This window comes from Podarcis tiliguerta, assembly GCF_965153285.1.
Source record: "Podarcis tiliguerta genome assembly, chromosome: 17".
Taxonomy (NCBI): domain Eukaryota; kingdom Metazoa; phylum Chordata; class Lepidosauria; order Squamata; family Lacertidae; genus Podarcis; species Podarcis tiliguerta.
The window spans coordinates 14294146-14317913 of record NC_139550.1 but is presented as its reverse complement, the minus strand read 5'-3'; the positions used below and the strand labels follow the sequence as shown (position 1 = coordinate 14317913).

Sequence of the window (23768 nt, the reverse complement as noted above, 5' to 3'; positions counted from 1 at the left end):
AATGGGGTGGGTGGGAAGCAACAGCAGCAAATTTTGGCAACTGGTCTTGCTTCAGATGTTTCGAAATACTACTGAGAAATCTCAAGAAGATATATTACCTCACTAAACCAGATGCTTGTGTCAGTTGGCATCGTGTGAGGAATGATTTCCTCCCCCCACAACTCCAAGAAAAGTGAAAATGGCCATTAAGTTAAAATGCCTTTCAGAGCAGAAGACAGATTTAATAGTTTTTTAATGTCACCAGTCAGCACACCATGGCTCTCGGGGACACTGTCAGGACATTTTGCAAAAAAATGTTTGGGGAAAGGGCAGCGCTTTAACTTTTGTGCTGCGACGTCAAAGCTGCTAACGCTGATTCTGCTATGCAAAACAAAATTTAAAAGACCACAGACAATTAAATGGAAACTCATTATGCTTTGCTGAGCACAACGCAAAATTATTGCACGCTGCCAAATTATTGAACCCTGAATTAAATTATGAAATGTGCAAAGTGTTGCCAGGAGAATTTAGAAAATAAAATATATAGTTTCGCCAGGATGTAGCAGGCCAGCACATAATCAGAGTAGCCCCAGCTCTGCAATGAGAATCGCCAACATTTCGGGACCAGTGGGCACATTCGGAATTTTGAAAAAGTGTATGGTGCCAGTCACGAAATGGCTGCCAAAGGGTGGGTAGGGGCATAATACAAAATGGCTCCTGTGGGGGCACGTAGCAGAGGCTGAGCAAGTACAAACAGGAAGAACAGGCAGTCAGTAGGACTAGGCGATATCTGGTTTTCAGCATCACAATATATCACCAGTTAAATATCACGATATACTGATATATCATAATGTCTGAAATAAGGATGGAGCTATATAGAGGCATTGGCTGGCCTCGCGTTTTTCCCCACGTTGTGATTTTTGCTTAGCACACATACACACATATTATGATTCACAATATATTGCCAGGTCAAAAATTATGAAACCAATATCACAATACAGTGGTACCTCGGGTTAAGAACTTAATTCGTTCCAGACATCCGTTCTTAACTTGAAACTGTTCTTAACCTGAGGTACCACTTTAGCTAATGGGGCCTCCTGCTGCCGCTGCTACACGATTTCTTTTCTCATCCTGAAGCAAAGTTCTTAACCCGAGCTACTATTTCTGGGTTAGCGGAGTCTGTAACCTAAAGCGTCTGTAACCCGAGGTACCAGTTTTGGACAATATATCAACCAGGCAAAGGGCCTTCTCAGTAGTGGCACCCACCCTGTGGAATGCCCTCCCATCAGATGCCAAGGAAATTAACAACTATCTGACTTTTAGAATAAATCTAAAGGCAGTCCTGTTTAGGGAAACTTTTAATGTTTGATGCTTTATTGTGTTTTTAATATTCTGTTGGGAGCCGCCCAGATGGGAGGGGGTATAAATCATCATCATCATCATTATCGCCCAGCCCTATCAGCCAGTCTCTCATGTGCTGGGAATTTTGAGGGGCTATTTTCTGAGACTTCCTCACAGGCACTGTGGAAGGTTTTGGCAAGAGCATTGGCGCCTGCGAATACCACATTGGCGTGCCCTGCATATTGTGACAGAGACACCGAACTGAAAATAGACATGTGCAGATGTTGAATTGGGGGAAAGAAGAAATGTGCCCCCTTTCCTCCTCCTGTCCCTCACCAAGTTTCCCCCTTCCTTCCAACAGTCTTGTTGACTGAATATATATATATATCTTGGAGGAATTTTTTTCCCGTATAAGTGAATGGCCGCCACTCGTGGCTAAAAGGTAAAAAAGTAATCACTGTAATTGAGGGCAGTGCTGCCCCCAGACTATGGTTTTCTGTCAATAAAAATCTTGGAAGTGAGCCAGAATGGAATGGCCTCTGGAGGGTAATCTCCGTGGCTTTCTCTGTGACACCACAGGAGTCTGCTTGGCCTTTGAGGCTTTCCCTTCCCCCCTCCAGATTTACAGTTTTATGATCCCATGAAACGGCAAACCCTGTGAGATCAGGCACTACGTTGGGGATTTTATTCTCAGGCTAAGTGCAGTATTCAAATCAGAGAGTTATTAGGAAGGACAGTATTCCTTTTCCCCCCATTTTATGAAGGATCAGGGTTTTTAACTGAATGAAAATGTGCTGAGGGCGACAGTGTGTACAAGTAAGAATCGGTGTTCAAGTATGACTGAAATGGCTTTTATGTACACTCCGCCTTCCTTTGTCCAATATTTTGGCACTCATGAGCTGATTGGCCATTATAAAATACATCTGAACACAATGTGGTGCACTGGCTAAGGTGTTGGGAGTAGGACCTGCCTCACAGGGTTGTTGTGAGGGTCAGATTGGTAGGGAGACAACCATACATCATTTCTTGAAGGAAAGGTTGAATTTCAATGTACTAAATTTCAATGTACAGTGGTGCCCCACAAGACGAATGCCTCGCAAGACGGAAAACCCGCAAGACGAAAGGGTTTTCCGTCTGCAGAGGCGCTTCGCAAGACGAATTTCCCTATGGGCTTGCTAAGCAAGACAAAAATTGACGAAAAATTTTGAGTGTTTTTTTTTGCTCCAAAACCCCTTTTTCTGAATCGCTAAGCTGCTAAAAGCATTTTAGCAGCAAAACCGCTAGTCCCCCAAGCCTTAAAAAGCCGTTTTTAGCCCTTAAGGTGCCAATAGCGCTAATAGCGCTAATCCGTCAATGGGCTTGCTTCACAAGACGAAAAAACCGCAAGACGAAAAGACTCGCGGAACGGATTCTTTTCGTCTTGCGAGGCACCACTGTAATAAATTTTAAAAGATAGGGCTGATGCATTTAAATAGTAGCTTTCGACACCCCATGGAACTTGTGTGATAGCCTGGTCGTCTTCGGCCCTCCTGTGGAATGGAAAAACATTACAGATTGTTGGAGAGGTATATTAGACAGAAAAGCGTGCATAAAAATGATATACAAGAATGTATTATATTAAGAAAACTGCTTGCAAAAATTTGAGTATTCGGCAGACTTGCATACTAAAAAAATGTATATTCTGAGAAATGGTTGCTGAAATGCATAAGACCTATTATTATTATTATTATTATTATTATTATTATTATTATTATGTTTTTTAAAGAATGCAAACTGGTGTGGAAATGTGGTAAACCTGATCTTACGACTGGAAAAAGGAGAAGCAAAAAACTGACAGATTTGTCTGTTTCTGGGTAGAATTGGTGGGTTTCCAAGCATGAAGTAAGGTAGAAGTACTCACATTTCAAATTTAATGCAGGGATGGATATAGTTGCTCCAGTCATTTTGGATTCACTGGAAACACTCGGGAGCCCTAATTTGGTAAGATAAAGAGAGTTGTTACCTGAAGGTTTTAGCAGTATGGTAGGGCTTATTAGCAGGAATATATATGTTTTCAAGGAGGCTTCAAAACTGTCTCGGGGGGAGTTTATGCAATTGCAGGGGAGCAAGCCTCAGATTTAAAACAAGTGGCAAATTGTGATAAGCTATTAAAGTTAATTGTGAGTGGAAATGAAACTGTAAAATATTACAAGGCACAAGAGATTGTAGTGGCACTGGAAGATTTGAGAAAACTAATGAGAGAAGGATTCAGACACATTATTGCGTGCATCAGCTAATGAGGTGATAGAAATAATGCAGAAGGCCTCTGCCAATGGCCAAATTGTGTTGACTGTACACATGTGCAGGGATTGGGGTCAACCATGGAATCAAAGAATTGTAGAGTTGGAAGGGACCCCAAGGGTAATCAAGTCCAACCCACTAAAGCATCCATGGCAGATGATCATCCAACCTCTACTTACAGAACCTCCAAGGAAGGAGAGTCCAAGGGAGACCATTCCACTGTTGAACAGCTCTTGCTGTCAGAAAGTTTCTCCTGATGTTCAGTTGGAATCCCCTTTCTTGTAACTTGAAGCCATCGGTCTGAGTCCTACCCTCCAGAGCAGGAGAAAAGCTTGTTCCCTCTTCCACATGGCAGCCCTTGAGGTATTTGAAGATGACCATCATATCTCCTCTCAGTCTCCTCTTTTCCAGGCTAAACACACCCAGCTCCTTCAACCTCATGAGGCTTGGTTTCCAGACCCTTGATCATCTTAGTTGCCCTCCTCTGCACATGTTCTAAACAAATGTCCCCAGTGTCCCAGCCCTGTCACTATCCCCTGGGGCAGGAGTGGAGAACTTCCACATGTTGAACTCCACTTCTCAACAGACCCAGCCAGCAGAGCCAATAGTTTGGGATTATGGGAGATGCAACCCCAGCAATTTATGGAGAGCCACAGGTTCCTCACCCCTGCTATAAAGACTGACACAATCATGCCAGCCAGTTGCATCTGTTTCTACTGTGGATGTGCTTTGAGACATGCCAAGGTCTGAAGAGTGAAACAAGTGCAAGATGAGAGCCCATCAATCAGAGTTAGGGAACCTGTGGCCCTCCAAATGTGATGGATCTCCAACTCCTATCATCCCATTTGCCATTTTAGCTGGTGGTGACAAAATGTGGAGTCTAGCAACATCCAGACAGCCACAGGTTCCCCATCTCTATTCTGTGCATTCAAATGTAAACGGACTAAAGCTGGAGCCCTTTCATGGGAGGTCCATTGAACTCCATGGAAGTATCCAACTTGATATACCCATCAATGCAAAGATTCCTGGTTGCACAATCAGCTCCAGGAGATTGGGACAAATTTAAGAAGAAGAGAAGAAGAGTTTGGGTTTGATATCCCGCCTTTCACTCCCCTTAAGGAGTCTCAAAGCGGCTAACGTTCTCCTTTCCCTTCCTCCCCCACAACAAACACTGTGTGAGGTGAGTGGGGCTGAGAGACTTCAAAGAAGTGTGACTAGCCCAAGGTCACCCAGCAGCTGCATGTGGAGGAGCGGAGACGCGAACCCGGTTCACCAGGTTATGAGTCCACTGCTCTTAACCACTACACCACACTGGCTCTCACTGTGGGATTCACTTAAGGGGTTCATGGGGGAATGTGCAGTGTTAGAAACTCAGATATATATGTTAGGCATCAAATGGCTCCTTAAACCAGTCACCAAAACGGAATGTTTAGTTGCCATTTTGGGGTCAGACAGCTTGAAAGTCATGTTTTCCAATATAGTAGTACCTTGGTTGTTGGACGGCTTGGCTCCCAAACAAATCGACTCCCGATCGCCGCAAACACGGAACTGAGTGTTCCGGTTTGCAAACGTTTTTTGAAAACTGAACTTTCGACGCAGCTTCTGCAGCTTCCAATTGAGTGCAGGAGGCTCCTGCAGCCAATCGGAAGCTGTGCCTTGGTTTTTGAAAGGTTCCAAGGGTCAAACAGACTCCCGGAACGGATTAAGTTCGACAGCCAAGGTACCACTGTACAACTTTTTGGTTCCTGAAATTCATTCTGATTGTGCAGATAAAATAGTACCTCAGGTTAAATACTTAATTTGTTCCGGAGGTCCGCTCTTAACCTGAAACTGTTCTTAACCTGAAGCACCACTTTAGCTAATGGGGCCTCCTGCTGCTGCCGTGCCGCTGGAGCACGATTTCTGTTCTCATACTGAAGCAAAGTTCTTAACCCGAGGTAATATTTCTGGGTTAGCGGAGTCTGTAACCTGAAGCATATGTAACCTGAAGCGTATGTAATTCGAGGTACCACTGTAATGGATAGAATTCTACAGCACATGTTGCTAGTGTGTGAAAATAGTCAAGAGCGGGGGTCTTCACTTGGTTGCAAACGGCCGACAGCCAGGTGCAAAAGGTACCAGGTGAATTTTGATCACTGGGGGGAAAGTCCTGTTCTCAACTGTAAATCCTAACACTGATGGGATGCATTACTTACTGCTATTTTGTGTACAACCCACTGGGGACAACTTCCTATATAGGATTGCACGGTTGTTAATCATTCCCTTTATTCAAAGATGGGATGGAGAGAGAGGCATCTAAAATAAAATTACGACCAACTGAGCATATTTGTTCTCAAGCAGCCTTAACATCATAACAAGGAGAAGAAGAAATAATAAACCCCATGCTGGTGTGGTTTTAACCTAAAGCAACTGAAATGCATCCCCAGCTCTGATTTTCATTTTAATGCAATTCAACTGTGACATATTCATGTAGATTTTATGAGGGTGCGGGAAAATATTTTGCTGCTCCTGCTGCTTGTTTAACATTGCAGGCCATTTCTGTGTCAATGTTGGCTGTGGCTTGGATAGAACAGGAATGCCCCCTGCTGACAAACCTTGTGCGTTCTACATTGCAGAAGAACTATCATAAATAAGGCAGAATTACTCTGATAATAGCTTGCTCCAAAAACAAGAAATCACTTAACTTTGTTCCTCTGGAGGGCTTTACTCACCATTGTGGCATTCTCATCAGATCAATTTTTTTCTACAGGCAGAACTTTACAGACCCTCCAAGTGTCTTTGTTTTCCAGAGACAATCCCGGATTTACAGAAACTGTCCCAGTTTCTGATCTGATCATGGAATGTCCCACTTTTCCTTAGGACGTCCCTATTTCCATCAGAGAAAAGTTGGAGAGTATGGCAGGATGTCCCTAATTTAATCTGAGGGTATGGAGTTATGCCACCCCCGAACCAAGGAGATAAGTACAGTGGTACCTCAGGTTAAGTACTTAATTCGTTCTGGAGGTCCGTTCTTAACCTGAAACTGTTCTTAACCTGAAGCACCACTTTAGCTAATGGGGCCTCCTGCTGCTGCCGCTGTGATGCCGGAGCATGATTTCTGTTCTCATCCTGAAGCAAAGTTCTTAACCCGAGGTACTATTTCTGGGTTAGCGGAGTCAGTAACCTGAAGCGTATGTAACCTGAGGTACCACTGTAACTACATAACCTTTAGAAGACATCTGAAGGCAGCCCTGTGTAGTCCCTGTATAGTGTTGTTGTTAAGTTATGTTATGTTATGTTATGTTATGTTATGTTATGTTATGTTATGTTATGTTATGTTATGTTATGTTATGTTATGTTATGTTATGTTGTGATGTTATGTTATGATGTTATGCTATGTTATGTTATGTTGTTATGTTATGTTATGTTGTTATGTTATGTTATGTTATGTTATGTTATGTTATGTGTGTGTGTGTGTGTGTGTGTGTATATATATATATATATATATATATATATATATATATAGCCATCCTGAGTGGTTGGGCAACACAGTCATATGGGTGGAATATTATTATTATTATTAAACAGGACACCCCTATTTTCATCAAGGAAATGTTGGAGGGCATGCTTATAGCTGTGCAATGGAATATTCCTCACACTCTCTTCTGCCCCAAATATGTCCTGGGGGTTCCCCCAACCCAATTTTGGGGCATGCCAGGGGCACATAGGGGGAGAAGAGAGTGGGGAAGTTCCACTTCACAGAAACCTTGCACTAGCAGAACTGTTTAGCAGGATATGGCCCTAATTTACTTCTGAGTAGACACACAGTTGCCACCACCTTTCACCTTCCCAGTCGAGGGAATACTTTGGGTTGCTATGCAGAATAATAAAGCCAGCCGTGGGGAGAAGATTAAATGAAATCCTAGCCCTTCTTGGGGAAATTGGCGGAGGGGGGAGGGAAGTAAGCAAACAGAATGGCATGTTCAAATAGTATTGTTTGTCTGATGGTGGGGGCGGGAAGCAACAAAGCCTTAATGCCCCCTGCTGCTTAAGCCTCATCAGATCTGCTTTAGGTTTAAGTAGAAACATGGATAACTGGAGCTTGAGGGTTAGCTTGATGCTCTGCACTTAAACTCTGCTTTCAAGTTTAAAAAGCAGGGGAGGTAATATAAACTCTGCAATGTGGTGGTATCATAACAGCACTGAGGATACATTTTAGAGCAGCAGTGGGGAACTGGACTCAGCCAACAGGCCTGATTCTTCTCTCTCCCATCCCAGGGTTGGGGCTGCCCATCTGTCAATCACCTGAGGGAGGCGGGTGGTGCTGTAGTCTAAACCACTGAGACTCTTGGCCTTGCCGATCAGAAGGTTGGCGGTTCGAATCCCCGCGATGGGTTGAGCTCCTGTTGCTCTGTCCCAGCTCCTGCCAACCTAGCAGTTTGAAAGCACACCAGTGCAAGTAGATAAATAATTACTGCTGTGGCAGGAAAGTAAACAGTGCTTCCGTGCGCTCTGGTTTCCATCACAGCGGTTTAGTCATGCTGGCCACATGACCCAGAAATCAATCTGTGGACAAACGCCGGCTCCCTCAGCCTGAAAGCGAGACAAGCGCTGCAACCCTACAGTTGCCTTTGACTGGACTTAATCGCCCGGGGTCCTTTACCTTACAATCATCTGACATCACAATGACATCAGGTGCTTTTTTTTCTTTTGACTGTGCAGGTGACACTATGAGCACGGAGCTACGCAAACACTGGCGATCAGCTGTGCTTAATTCGAAGGGCCTTTCCCCCAAAAAACTTCCCTTTTCATGAGGGAGTGACATTTGTGGTTCTGGGATGAAGATGATGGTGGTCGAAGGGATCCCCCAAAACAGCTGGGTGGGAAAACCATCCCTCCCACCTCAGCACAGATCCATTCACCTCAAAGGTTCTTGGCAGAAAGAGTCCACCTGGTCTTTCTCCCTCCCCCTAAATCTGCACTTGCACAAATCATTAAAGCATCTTAATGAAGAGTTTGTTCACTGTGTCAACTTGCAGAGGGAGAGAGAGAAGGTGCGTCTCCAGAAATAGAAATCTACTTCGATTTTGTGATAAATGTTCTCTTAAGAATTTTGGACATTTTTTTGGGTAGTGTTAATTTTCCTGGAAATGACCATCATAACTTGATGTTAAAAGGCATTGCCATAATATTTCTTTATTGGGGGAAAAATGAGCGTTTAAAATATGTATGTTTTAAAGTGCCTTGAAACATGTCCTACGTCTCCTCCTGGTTCAGGCTGTTATCAAAGTCCCTCTATGCAAAACTTCACGGATCTCTGCACATGCTTGAAGTCATTTATTTTATTTTATTCTAGATTCCTTCAAAATAAAGTAAAAACAAAACATGTTAAGCAATAGCAGTCTAATGTACAGAGATGTGCTTCTGTGAGCTTCCAGGAAAGAAGGTCTCTATTGCTTCTAAAAATGGAAAGACAATTTCAACAAGCATTTTTACCATGTCTGATTGTAACAAAAATTGAAATACTTAACTTTTAACTTAGGTCCATTTTAAAGGCTGCTACCTTTTAGCTTTATCTAGTTGTATGCTTCATTAAACTTTACTGCAATTGATTACAATAGCTTCTAATAGCTGGGGGTGTTTGTGGCTGCAACATCTGAGTGTTCAAATTTTCTTCCGCAAGAGGGCAGTGCAGTTCCTTCCTGCATTTTTGTTTTACTATATTTTTAAGCACTTCTGCTTTATTGCGTTTTAACGGAACAGGATCCTCACTGCGGGCGGGGAACGTCTCACTCTCATTCATGTGAGAAGAGCTGTTTGTGCAAAAAGAACCTACACTTGAGGAAACAAAAATGTATAGTTTCTGTTTGTAGATCTGATAGTAAAAAGATGAGTTTGGAAACGTGGTGGCAAAAATATTAGCTAACAGAGACAGTGAAACAAAAGAAAGCCTTGAATCAGTTTCTGCTCCTGAGCTGATGAGCATATTATCTGAAATGGATGCAACTCGCTTCCTCAGACTGAAAGCCTTTGCTCCTCTTTGGTAAACTTTGTGGGATGCTGAAGCTGTTCAGAGGTGGAGGGGGCACCAAGATTCCCTAGGAAGTTGTATTATTTGGCTGCTCAGTTTGATCCATACTCCTCCTTATCTCAAAGGTTCGGGATAGGCAGTTCTGCTGCCAGTCGATGAGAAAAGCAGCAACAGCTTGGCATGGCATCCTCCTGCACCTTTTAACAGCACCTCGATCTGCATGGAGGCATTCGATCTGCATGGATATTAGGCCTGGGGTCGGGCAGGGCAGGCATTGGTGATGGGCTGAGAAGATAGAATCCAGTCTTCTTAGCCAGGGATGAGGGACAGTTGCAGTCCTCCAGGCCTCTCTGCCTGGTCTTTGGGAGTCTCCCTAAACAGTGCACCTTCCCAAGTCACCAGCCTTGCTTTGCCCCGTCCCGACGTAGTTTTGTTGGACTGGAATGTGTCCTTGATCTCTTATAACGCCTCTTTCTTGCCTGGATGGATGACAGAAAGAGAGTGGTGTGTGTGTGTGTGTGTGTGTGTGTGTGTGTAAAAGCTAGCGTACTGTACAAAGGTTACATCCACATTCCTTCCTCTTTTCCCTCTGGCCCTGCCTACCACTTGCATGTGGCCCCTTGGAAGTTGCCTAGAAAGGAATGTGGACCCTGGACTGATAAATGCCTTCCCTCCTCTGCTCTTGCTAGCCCTACACACAGAGGACATGAATGAATCTGGCTGTTATATGGCATTGAAGATGGAAATATAGTGAGGGCAAACGGAAGCTGGGGAGAGAGAGGAGGTGGGGAGAGGATAGCAAAGGATGCTTCGGTGTGACACGCAGCCCCAGTCCTCCTCTGCTTGAAACTGCCTCCTTGGCTACATCAGGAAATCTTGTCTGGCTTTCTTTTGCATCAGGGCGAGAGCAGGGTGGGAGCTGCATCTGTGCATCTCTTTTGCAGGGGACTAAAGAGAAGCTCCAGCCTGGCTGCTTTTAGCTGGCACAAAGTCTGCCCTGTTCCATTTGCTTTGATCCATCAGTGCCGGCGACAACCAACACGTGCCTTTTTTTAAAAAAAATATTTTTGGGACAAAAGTGGGTGCCAAAGCTCCTGCCCTCTTGTGAGGCACACGCTGTGTGCCCCCCTGCTTTGAATAGAGACTTTCACCAGGGTTGGGGGGGAGTTACGCAGAGATTTATGTAACAGATGTTTCCCGGAGTGGAAGACACTCTTTCGAAGCACCCGCTCTCTGATGTTGGAATTTGCCGCCAGGATTTGTGGCAATGATGGAGGTCGGCTGTTTGAGCGCAGCTCGGAGGCACGGCCGCTGAGCAGCCGCTAAATGTCTCTGTGTAACTACCATGCTGTATTTTCAGCTCGTCATTATGGCCGGGACTGTCCTGCTTGCCTACTACTTTGAGTGCACAGACACTTTCCAAGTGCACGTCCAAGGCTTCTTTTGCCAAGATGGAGACCTGATGAAACCTTACCCGGGAACGGAGGACGAAAGCTTCATACCCCCTCTCGTCCTCTACTGTGTGCTGGCCGCGACCCCAACAGCAATTGTAAGTAGATCCTATAAAATTGGAAACCATCACTTTTTCGTTCTGGTTTGTGGCAGGGAAAGAAAAAAGGCTGGGAGGGCTTGTTCTCTACTCTGACCAAAGTCTAATTCTAATTGGAACCAAGTCAGTTCTAATTGATGGGGATTTGGCTGGGAAGAGGCTAAAGCTGGGCCAATTAATACGATCCACAATGGTCATTAATTACCCCCATTTATCACCTGCACTCAGTCACATGTTTAAGACAAAGCTGGGTACCCTGTGATGCCTAAACAAGGGCAACAGCCGTGTGCATCTCATTTGACAGATGATTGCAAATGTTTGGTTGGACCAAAGCACCAGGGTGTAAATTATTGACACTGAAGTCACTCGTAGAACATTGGATTTGAATGAAACTGAGTAAGAGAGACTGCGGAGTGCATGAGAGTCTAAATGGACTGCTAGATGCAAAGCAGGTTGCTTTAATAAGAATTTCCAGCTGCTGAATGAGTTTGGAGAAAGGCTCTGCTCTTTTCACACGTCAGATTTCAGTTTTAGCTATTCTTCTCCCACAAAACATTTAAAACCCGCCGCAAACCCAGGAAAGCCGTTCTCAAGGAGCAAGAACACTGGAAGTGCTCTTATTGCACTCTTTTCACTGCAAAGACTGGCTCTTTTGTGCTCTAAAATCAAACAGAACCAGCCGCTAGCTTAATTAAAAACCAGGTCAAAATGAGTTGCCACAGGCAGACTTGTCTCGTTTTCTCTCCTCACCCACCCCCACAACTGCCTTCCCCCCTACTTCTTCACATAAGGGAAGCTGGACTTTTTTCTTCTGCTTCCCTCTCGCTCTAATCCTCCTGCCATGCACTTTAGTCACTCTCAGCATTTTACCCAGCAAAGTTCATAATATGGCTGGATAAAAGGTTTATTTACACTGGTGCCTCTTCAAACATTCCTTTCCTTTCCTTTCCTTTTAGCTCATTGCAAATGTGACCCCATAGCAGAACTTGCAGAGGATGCCTTTCCACAAAAAGGCTTTTGCACCAAACCTGGACGGGGTATATTAAAAGAACCCAATTAGTCCCCACATACATCCACTTGGGGGAGGGGTAGCCACATTGTGCCCTCTGTATCTTATTAAATCCCCACCTCCCATCATTCCTGACTATTGGCCATGCTGTCTGGAGCCGATGGGAACTGGGGTCCAGTAACATTGGGAGAGCATCACGTTGGCTCCATCTGGTTTAGGGTATATGGGCATAGAGAATCATAGAATTGTAGGGTTGGTGCTGCAGAAATACACTCACCACATTGCATGCATATATATTAGGTACCATATTTTTCACTCTATAAGACGCACCAGACCACAAGACGCATCTAGTTTTTGGAGGAGAAAAACAAGAAAAAAAATCTGAATCTCAAAAGCCAGAACAGCAAGAGGGATCGCTGCGCAGTGAAAGCAGCAATCCCTCTTGCTGTTCTGGCTTCTGGGATAGCTGCGCAGCCTGCATTCGCTCCATAAGACGCGCACACATTTCCCCTTACTTTTTAGGAGAGAAAAAGTGAGTCTTATAGAGCAAAAAATACGGTATGTATACAATGTATGCATCTAAGTAGCTGGGTTGTCATGATGATGCCCACAGCATGCAAGGGGTCCCCTGCTCCTTCTCCCCCCAGTACAGAACTATATATGGTACATTTCTGCACAGGGATCTACTCCCTCCATCTAAATCAGGGTTTCCCAAACTTTGGGTCTCCAGCTACAACTCCCCTCATCCCTAGCTAGCAGGACCAGTGGACAGGGATGATGGAAATTGTAGACCGAAAACAGCTGGAGACCCAAGTTTGGGAAATCCTGGTCTAAATGAATGGGGAAGCACGTGCAGGAAGGAGCCTTGTGCATAGCTCAGAGCACGTGTCTTAAGTTCTGGAACAATTGCCTGCAAATCCCAAGGCCACAAATGGCAGGGTCCAAATTCAAGCGAAGCCATGGGAGCAAAGAGAGGATCCGTGCGGGTGTTTTGTCTGCTTTAAAAAAACAATAATAAAATTATCCATCCCACATGCCTTTTATCAATGCAGGAGAGGAAACAGCCAGAGGCATGCATGATTTCGTCTGTAAAATGGCATGCATGGAAAGCCTTGTGCGCTTCCTGCCCCTCCCCCTCTCTTCTTGCTCCTCCAATAAAATTTGTAGCCTTCCCTTCTACAAGAGTAGATGATTTTTAAAAGTTTTAGGGCTAGATTCCTTTCTGGACAACTATCTGTGAGTCACATGCCACTGGTGGGTGGGCGGAGCCAGAAGCAAAAGTGGGCGGAGCACGTAATGTCAATTTAACCTTTGCACAGTAGGCTCCTTTTCTACATCTCTCTATTCACTATCCAGGCAAGCAAGAGGAAGTATCAGAGTTGGAGGACACATTCCAGCCAGACGAAAGCACTCAGGATACAAAGCAGGTCCAGGGAGGGCTATGTGGCTTGAGGTGCCCTAGCCCTGCCCCACTGAATGGCTGCATCAAATTAAAAACAGAAACCAATACCGTATTTTTTGCTCTATAAGACTCACTTTTTCCCTCCTAAAAAGTAAGGGGAAATGTGTGTGCGTCTTACGGAGCGAGTGCAGGCTGCGCAGCTATCCCAGAAGCCAGAACAGCAAGAGGGATCGCTGCTTTCACTGCGCAGCGATCCCTCCTGCTGTTCTGGCTTCTGAGATTCAGAATATTTTTTTTATTGTTTTCCTCCTCCAAAAACTAGGTGCATCTTGTGGTCTGGTGCGTCTTATAGAGCAAAAAATACAGTACTTGACTGGTCTCCCATGTCTCATCCTTTTTAGCCTTCAGTCTTTTGTGCGCATAAGAAGATCCACAGCATCTTACTAGACAAGGGTTCATTGGATTAGCATACCCTCCAACATACCACTGATCACATTTGGGATGCTCATTTTTGGTCCAGAGCTCTGGATCAAAAAAACCCAGGCCATTCCAGGATGTCCCCACTCAAATCAGGATGGTTATGGGGTCTGCAGAAGGAACACTCACACAGACTCTCCACAAAATGTTAAGGGACCTCACTGTCCCACAGAAGCACACTGCATTCCACAGGTTATGTGCAGCACAAACCCATACACATTCAGAAGTATGTTCCACTGAGTTCAGTGGGGCTTACTCCTAGGTAAGTGGTCTAGGATTGCAGCCTCCAAGAAGAAATCTTCATGCATGTGCTTCATTAGCTCCTTGGAGGAAGGCTTGGGGTATAAAAATGATAAACCAACACCCTTCTAACTGCTGGCCACTCACTCTTTAGGAGGCGGAGAAGTGCCATTCTGATGTTTGGCAGCATGCTACCGAATAAGGGCAGATTGAATTCACCACAACAAATCCTCTTAGGCAAGCAGAGCCATTAGTCTTTGATTTGGATACACAAAACCGAAGCAGTCTTGCTGGGAAAATCCCAAAGAAGTGTGTTGATCATGGTTTGTGGGTTAATCTGAAGGGATTGAGTGTCTGCTGACCCCCTTCCTCTTAAGCAGAGGGGGAGGGGGGAAATCAGCCTCAGAATTACAAGGCTGGGACTGAGGGATAGAGAAAGGAGCCAACCTTCTCCTCAGAACAGCAAAAATACTCTGTTTTCCCTGAGCAACGTTGCTCCTCCATAGACCTGCTTTTAATGCGCTTCCCATACTCCTGCCAAGTTGACAGTGGTCAGTCGTGATATTGAAAGCCCAGTGAGAAAAGCTTCATGTTAACAGGTAACAGGCAGAATCTCCAACAGTTCCCTGTGCTCTGGAGAATGAAGAAAAGAACAAAGAACTCTAGGATTGGGAGTCAGCAACCAGAGGTCTCCCAAGTCAAACCGAACCCTTTCACTGGTGCTAGATATCCCCACACCAGGTACCAGCCCTGTCGGGATAAGGTAGCAAAATTTCACAGAAAACACAGGACCATGGTCAAAACAATTTTGGTTAAGGATCTGGCCACGAGAAAATTAGGTATTGGGGAATTAAAGTAGATGGTGCCCATTGGTTGGTTTGTTTTACATGCCAAGTGGAAGCTGAGTTCTGATCTTTACATCCAAAGAAAATGCAGCTTTGGCAATAGGTTTGGGTAACATGTCATTTTACCCTTGAACTCCAATAATGAACAGCCTTGGCTTCCATGACTGCCATATTTCCCTTCTGTGGTTTTTACCTGTCCCTACCCACCTCCTGTTCGCAGATTTTTATTGGAGAGATATCCATGTACTTCATCAAGTCAACCAGAGAAAGCCTGATTGTCCAAGAGAAAACCATTTTGACAGGAGAATGCTGTTACCTGAATCCGTTACTTCGGAGAATTATTCGATTTATAGGTAAGCCATGATCAGTGCCTTGCAAATTAAAATACTGTAGTGACAGGCAGGGTGTTGAAACCATATCCCAGGAGATCTGAGTCGCATAGCTTTTGAAATTTTAGCAAACATTGGCCACCAGCCTTTTGAGTATATATTTCCAACCATGAGGCTAGAAGTTGCTTTTCTCCATCTCAAAGCAAAAGCTGTTGAATTCTGCAGCCAGCATCACATTCCACTGCTTTTCTGCTCTGCATAATACAACTACCTGTGTGTATCCCAATCGGCTGCTCATAATGTTTCCTGGGAAACAATGCTAATATCTATCAAATTTCCCCCTAAATAGTATTGCTGATACTTTATTAATTTTAATCTCTGGCATTTTTCTTCCTTTCCAAGCTTAATATTGAGACCACAACTTTGCAACACTTAGCTCCAAGTAACACAGGGAATTCTGATGTGAATAAACATCCTCTGTTGTTTGCTCACCAGAGACTCCATAAAATTAATTGCTTAGAAACTGGTATTAAAAAGAGAACTCCAGCTTCTGTTGCTGTTGAAGAGTATTTTGTTCTCTCACTTTCAATCAACATATTGTCCCGTATCTTTAAAAAAACTGGCTTGATATCTTGGTTTGTAGGTTGCCCTTAACCATGGTTTCCCAGTTCAGGAAACTGTGGCTGAACAACCCATACTGAAGCTGGGTGCAAAAGGTTGGCAGGGGCAAGGAGGGAGCATATCCATTCCAATTTGATAAACTGTGATTTGTTGGACTGGGTTATTATATCTTAACTGGGCCAAAGTGTATTTGGAACAGTGTAAGTATAATCATTAGGTCAAAGTTCATCCCAGTTTAGTGGGCATGTAAAGTGGTGATTCGCAGAGCAGACATAGGTGAATGGCAAATGTGCTAATTCAGCGTTTCCCAAACATTTCTTCCCACAGACCACTTGAAATAGGGGTGTGTAAAAGCGTGGTAAAATTTGCATGTGTTGCTCCACCTACTTTTCCTCTGGCTCTGCCCACCTTGGCAGATTGCCAAAAAGGAATGTGACCTAGGTTGAAAAGGGTCCCCTATCCCTGCTATGTAAGAACTGGATTTGCAAGCCCAATAACAGCATTTAGCATGTATATTAAGACATCTAAGCCAGTGTTCCCAATTAGGGGTCCGTGGACCCCTGGGGGTCTGCAGAATGCACCCAGTGGGTCTTCAGCCCCATCCTTTGCCTCCCCCACAACTAATTTTTTTGCCATTTTTGCAATATCTGTTTTTTAGTATACATTAAATCCTTTGCTAATTAGAGGCTACTCCACACTTTGTTCAGAAATTTGCTTTGCAGAGGTAACTACCATAGAGTTATCATAATTTTCAAAAGAAGGGGGGTCCTTGGTTTGGCTTTTGAAAAACAGGGGTTCCTCAGTAATTAGCTAATTGGGAACTGCTGATCTAAGCCATTCTGAGTAATTCACACCCATTATATCAGTCATCCTTATAAGAGCTCTGTAGGATAGGCCAGCTTGATCATCCCCATACTGCAGATGGAGACTGAGACTACAGGAACGGCAGCTTATGTAAGGTCCTCTTGCAAGTGTATGGTTCAGATGAGATTTGAACTCAGGCCATCTTGCCTCCCAGCTCACACTCATAGTTGCTACTGCTTAAATCATTTCTTAGCCCCCTATTGGAATAATTTAAGGCACAGTCTGGGAGACTGCTGGGGGCAGGGCCGGGGGGTGGGTGGGATGGAGTCCAGGTATCTTTTGGTTTTATTTTTTTAAAAATACCCTTGAACTTTAGAAAGCCTCTGGGTTGTATTGATGGAGTAATAATGTGCCATTAACAGAGACCAAGAGGACAGCCCTCAGCACCATTCTGCTGCTCCAGCACATTCTGCAATAAACCAATCAAATATTATCGCCTGCAGGACCAGTGGTAAAAGCGCTTAGGCTGAAATGCTTGTTTTTGGCTATCATTTAGGTGCTTCTCAGCAGCCTTTGTTTTTAATTAGCGTTTGTCCCTAAGCATTTCCTCTCCACCCCCACCCCCCATGGAACACTGGGTTGGTTGGAGTTTCTAAATCCTAGATTGACTTCCGTTGTAACATTTTTGCAGTTTGCCTACGTGTGCCGGCTTCTGCAGCGATTTCATAGTTGCTAGTTGCATACATCCAAAACCATTTCTTGCGTATGGATCCTCGATGCCACCTGCTCAGAGATATGGGCAGACAGGAATTGGAGTCCTTGGGAATGTCAGAACAGTGTGAAAGAGCCGTTTCTCTGTTAATGTCAGGGAGCAGACTCAGAGCTCAGATCGTTCGCAAAGCAGAAAAAGAGAGTGAAACACTTGGCTAACTTACATTTACAGTGGTACCTCGGGTTACATATGCTTCAGGTTACATACGCTTCAGGTTACAGACTCCGCTAACCCAGAAATAGTGCTTCAGGTTAAGAACTTTGCTTCAGGATGAGAACAGAAATTGTGCTCCGGCGGTGCGGCGGCAGCAGGAGGCCAACATTAACTAAAGTGGTGCTTCAGGTTAAGAACAGTTTCAGGTTAAGAACGGACCTCCAGAACGAATTAAGTACTTAACCCGAGGTACCACTGTAGTTTCTTTATTAAGGAAAGCAGAACAGATGGACACACTGAGATGTCTAAAGGTTGCTCCTGTCTTGATGAAGCAGTTGCCCAGACTGGCTTGTAGCTCCCCCTTCACTCCTTAGCCCTCTGTGTCAGGCCCCTCCTTCTGTCTATGGTGAGCTCCAGGGGACCCTCTCTGTGTCTGCCTGGATCTCTGCTCAGCATCATGCAATAAACGCCTCGTTCTAGGAGTAGGAGGCTTGCAAGCTGTGAGCAGAGAAGCTATGAGAGTGGCTCTGTGGGAGAAATGCCTAGTCTAATTCCTGTCCCTCCTCTGTGCTGGGGCACCTGCCTGTTTCCTCCTCTTCACTATCTCTCAAGCTCCCTGTCTCCAGCACTTCCCAGCTCTTCCTCTCTGTTGGGTTGAAATAAACAACAGACGAGTGACAAGTGTCATACAGGAGGCATCTCTCGAGCATGTCTCGGAGAGTCCCTTTTATTGAATATTACAGCATTGCCACATATGTGCTTGTTGCTGATTGGTTAACACAAATCATACGCAAGGGTTGCATATAGGCATTAATCATCAATAGATTAAAGGTTGGGAAAGGGAACACAGAATTGGACAGGTATGAAAACCTCCCTATTAAACTATTACTAATGATTGATATACTCCTTATTAAACTAGTGATTGATATAACAAAACTTAAAAGGGCATAAACATCGCATTCATAGATGTGGTCAACCATGCATTAAGAACAGGTCAGGGTGCGATGTTTCATGAACTCAATGTGAACTGAACATTCCAGGGTGGGTGATCATGTGCAGAAGCAAAACCTCCCATCACCTCTCCTCTGGGGTGTGGCCGGTTTCCCACTGTCAGTATGCCTTTCAACCAATGTAAGCGACTGGGCTCAATAACTGGTTCTGCCCCGGCTGGGCTAGGCGACTGGAGCACTTTTAGAGACCTTCCAATCCTGGAAAGCAGATCCCAGTGCACTGGACCCACAACTGTGCATTGTGAGCACCAGACTCATGCAGAGTATAAATAACACGGAAGCTAGCTGTGAAGCATAACTCCTTTTATTTCTAATAGCTACTACAAACTAACGAACTACTGGCTTGCATGAGTGTTACATCTCCTACTCAGCCATCTAGTCACTACAGTGGTACCTCGGGTTACGCACTTAATTCGTTCCAGAGGTCCATTCTTAACCTGAAACTGTTCTTAACCTGAAGCACCACTTTAGCTAATGGGACCTTCTGCTGCTGCCGCGCCGCCAGAGCCCAAATTCTGTTCTTATCCTGAAGCAAATTTCTTAACCCGAGGTAATATTTCTGGGTTAGCGGAGTCTGTAATCTGAAGCGTATGTAACCTGAAGCGTATATAACCCGAGGTACCACTGTACATAGATAAGACTCTCTCCACACACAGAGTCAGGCAGTCAGTCGGGAGTGGAAGAGTAGAAGAGCAGTTTCCGCCCCCTCCTTTTTCAAAACATCAGATCAGGAGATTCTGTCAGTGGGAGGGGTGAAAATATCAACCCCCACCACCAGGAGCCAGGATCCAAATCCTCTCCCCCTGTGTTCTCCAGGGGGGGGGCTCTTGGTCAGGCAGCTTCCACCACTCCTTCTCATCTAGCCAGTCTCTGACATTTAACTAGAGAGATGTGGTAATGGCTGCTTCCCTTTAGTCCCAATCTGGTAAAATGGGAAGTCAGAAACACAAGTTACCAAAAGCTTTGCCATGGTTATTCCTACGTGAGCCAATCACTCCCACTTGCTTTTCATATCCCTGTATTACTAGAGAATCCAGGGACTGAGGAGCAGGACAGGAGAAGGGAAGACTTGGCTTGGGGAAAAACCTTGGGGCAGATTTCTCTCCATGCAATGAGTCCCACTAAGCACAACAGGTAACTCCAATCTTATTTGCTTTTGTTTTTCTCTTCCCGCAGGAGTGTTTGCGTTTGGCCTTTTTGCCACCGACATATTTGTAAATGCTGGCCAGGTGGTGACAGGGAACTTGGCCCCCTATTTCCTGACTGTGTGTAAACCCAACTACACTGGGAGTGACTGCCGGGCTCACCTCCAGTTTGTGAACAATGGGAATGTCTGCACCGGTGACCAAGATGCGATTGAGAAGGCAAGGAGGTCCTTTCCATCGAAACATGCTGCTTTAAGCATTTATTCAGCCTTATATGCTACAGTAAGTACATACGAAGTTTCTGCGTTTTATCTCTTATGTTCTATCACTTCCATTCTCTCACTTAGGAATGCTTTAAAGGTCCTGTTTCTAGGGGTGGGAAATATGTCAATATATCATCCAAAACCAGTTTGAAGTCCATTTCGTGATATCTGTTTCATAATTTTTGACCTGGCAATATATTGCAAATCATGATGTGTGTGCACGCGCTAAGCAAAAATCATGATGCAGGGAAAACCATGAATCCAGCCAGTGCATTTACAAAAAATGGAGGCAGTGAGAGATTTTACTTTCTTGGGCTCCAAGATCACTGCAGATGGTGACAGCAGCCACGAAATTAAAAGACGCCTGCTTCTTGGGAGAAAAGCAATGACAAACCTAGAAAGCATCTTAAAAAGCAGAGACATCACCTTGCCAACAAAGGTCCATTAAAGCTATGGTTTTCCCAGTAGTGATGTATGGAAGTGAGAGCTGGACCATAAAGAAGGCTGATTGACAAAGAATTGATGCTTTTGAATTATGGTGCTGGAGAAGACTCTTGAGAGTCCCATGGACTGCAAGAAGATCAAACCTATCCATTCTTAAGGAAATCAGCCCTGAGTGCTCACTGGAAGGACAGATCCTGAAGCTGAGGCTCCAATACTTTGGCCACCTCATGAGAAGAGAAGACTCCCTGGAAAAGACCCTGATGTTGGGAAAGATGGAGGGCACAAGGAGAAGGGGATGACAGAGGGCGAGATGGTTGGACAGTGTTCTCGAAGCTACCGGCATGAGTTTGACCAAACTGCGGGAGGCAGTAGAAGACAGAAGTGCCTGGCGTGCTCTGGTCCATGGGGTCACCAAGAGTCGGACACGACTAAACGACTAAACAAGAACAACAACATTCTTATTTTAGACATCATTATAGATTGGTAGATTGCAATGTTTAGCTGGTGATATATCACAATATTGAAAACCAGAACTTGCCTGGCCCTACCTGTTACTTAAGACTGAAATGTACAGTCAAAGGATCACGCCGTGCTTTTGCTGGACTATACTTGAAGGTTATGCGACCACATTCTTCTGATAGACTGGCTTTTTTGTAAACCTGGAGTTTTCCCTGTTTCACAATGCACATTCTGCAGCCTGAAGTGGTACAGTCTAGCAAGGAAGAGCTCCGCTGCATGATTCTGCTTATTATACAAGCATATGAAGCCATCCTGCTGAATCAGGGTAAGGTTCCACCTAGTCCACGTTCTGCTCCCTACCTGACCTGCTAGATGTTGCTAGAAAATATTTAAGGTGAAAGCCCATCCACCTTACATGGCTGATCCGCAGCACCTGGAATCTGGCGGCATACATCCTTGGGAAATGGATGTTCTGTTTGACCCTCATTGCTAATAGCCTATCTTACATGAGTTCACCCAATACTCTCAAAAAGTCATCTAAGTTATTGTCTCTATCATTACATCCTAGTGTGCTGCAGTCCATAAACCGTGTGGCTTGGCTATCATTATGCTATACTCACTATTGAAGTTATACTGTCGTTGGACCCTCTTAGTGATGACTCTCATCCCTTCCAGAAAAGAATCCCTCCCTTTCACCATTCTTCATAGTAATAGACAAGATTGTCCTTGGTTCGCCTTATTCCCTAGAAGAAAAGATAGACCCCTTGATGCGGAAAGAGCACTTATCACACCAGGAATGGCAGGAATTGCATGTGAGAAACTGATCATTTTCACTGAGCCATTAGAAAATAAAACTGCTGCCGCAGAGTTGTAATGTAGAATCTTTCTTTTTTAAATCTAGACAGATTTTCAAGGGGAGGTGGTTTTATTTTGATTATGCATTTTGTGGTTTTATTTTGATTATGCATTTTGTGGTTTTATATTTTGATTTTATTTTGTGAACCGCCCTGAGACCTGCGGGTATAGGGCAGTATATAAATTTGATGATGATGATGATGATGATTATACGCTAGTATAAATACAGATACGCCTCTATCATCTCTATCAAACTCCTTTTGATAGATGCACAGACCCACTGCACCACATTTGTGCCAGCATAAGTCAAGTGGGATGCCATAGTTGAATATTACCCTATGACTAGAATTATGTAAAATGTGCAGATTTGCTCCATAGGCACAGAATTTACAGTACAGTTGTACCTTGGTTGTCAAACTTAATCTGTTCCAGAAGTCCGTTTGACTCCCGAAACCATTCGAAAGCCAAGGCACGGCTTCCGATTGGCTGCAGGAGCTTCCTGCACTCAAGCGGAAGCTGCGCTGGATGTTTGGCTTCCGAAAAGCATTTGAAAACCGGAACACTTACTTCCGGGTTTTCAGCTTTTGGGAGCCAAAACATACAAGCACCAAAGTGTTCGAGAACCAAGGTACGACTGTACTGTTAATTATTTCTTAGTGCAAACGTCTGCCAAGCTTTGGATAGCTGTGTAATACCAACTTTTTGTTCTGATGAAGAATTCAGTAAACTAAAAAACAACTTTCAGATTCCTGCTTAGCAACAGGAGATGCTCTGCATCTCTCCTCTTTTGCCTCTCGCAATCTGTGTCCCCAGGGAAAGACTTGGGCCTAACCCTGCCCTCTGCATGTGTCTCATTATGTTTCACATATGACACTTTGGAGGCATCTGTTGCTAATGACCCGCTGCTATTCTGGGAGGTGGAGTCTTCAAGAAGCCAAGCTGTGTTTTGGAAAGCATAAATCACTGGAGAGGTTTCCTTTGTGTTCGCTGATTTTGCCCGTCACTTTTATTTTAGCACTGCTGTATCGTCCTACTTCTGTCACCCTTGTAATTACCCGCTCACAAATTAGTGCTTGTCTCCTAATTGCTTTTTTCCTTTATTTATTTTCTTTGCCACCAGTGCTGTTGGAAATGATCTGCTGTGGCTTTATAAGTTTTGTTGGAGGGATGGCTCTGAGCACAAAGAAACATCTCACCCAGTAATTAAGCTTCCATTGTCTCCCGAGTTTGTTCGAAAGAGAGACAGAGAGAGAGAAAGCACTCCTGCAGGCACTCAGATTTTCTGTTATTTACTAAATTACATAAAATTAAAATGGTGGCTCTTACATGATGAGAGTAGGAACTGTGACGAGTATGTACCTAGCTGTAGGGAAGACTGGTGATGTTAGAATCAGAATTTTAGAGTTGGAAGGGACCCTGAGGATCATATTGTGGGATGTGATACATCGGTAGCAGTCAAATTCAACATTCCTTGTTTTCCTAGAGTGTACATGCAAGGGAATGTTTGGTCCAGCCAGTCGGAACTTCCTGTTTGCTCCTGGGCTGGGACATACTTCCTATTGCATGTGACTAGAGGTGGGCATGACCTTACCTGTGCAGGTAACAAAAGCACAAGGCACGCAGCCCTCCTCCCTCTTTTCCACCTTCCTTTTGTCATGTGAACTGCAGTGACTGCCAGTCTGCAGTCACTGGGATTATTCCCCCCATATGGGGTAGATCCACATACACATATTTGTAACTAAGTCTGCCTTCAGGGATCCAACTGTGAACTGAATGTGTGA

General features: G+C 44.5%; 1 protein-coding gene across 5 annotated transcripts in view; it reads left to right on the top strand.

Moving 5' to 3' along the window:
- PLPPR1 (phospholipid phosphatase related 1) overlaps positions 1–23768 on the top strand; it is a 152918-nt gene that overhangs the window by 121209 nt on the left and 7941 nt on the right. For 4 of the 5 annotated variants that reach the window (XR_014506327.1, XM_083420542.1, XM_083420540.1 and 1 more), the window contains exons 3-5: positions 10971–11159; positions 15353–15485; positions 19998–20248. Coding sequence is in view for 4 of the 5 variants with exons in the window: in XM_083420542.1 (XP_083276668.1) it covers positions 10971–11159; positions 15353–15485; positions 19998–20248 (573 nt within the window). In the remaining variant the exon portion in view is untranslated. Of the gene's footprint in view, positions 1–1741; positions 1763–10970; positions 11160–15352; positions 15486–19997; positions 20249–23768 lie in introns of those variants that run through there. The other variant, XM_083420543.1, reaches the window with a different exon arrangement.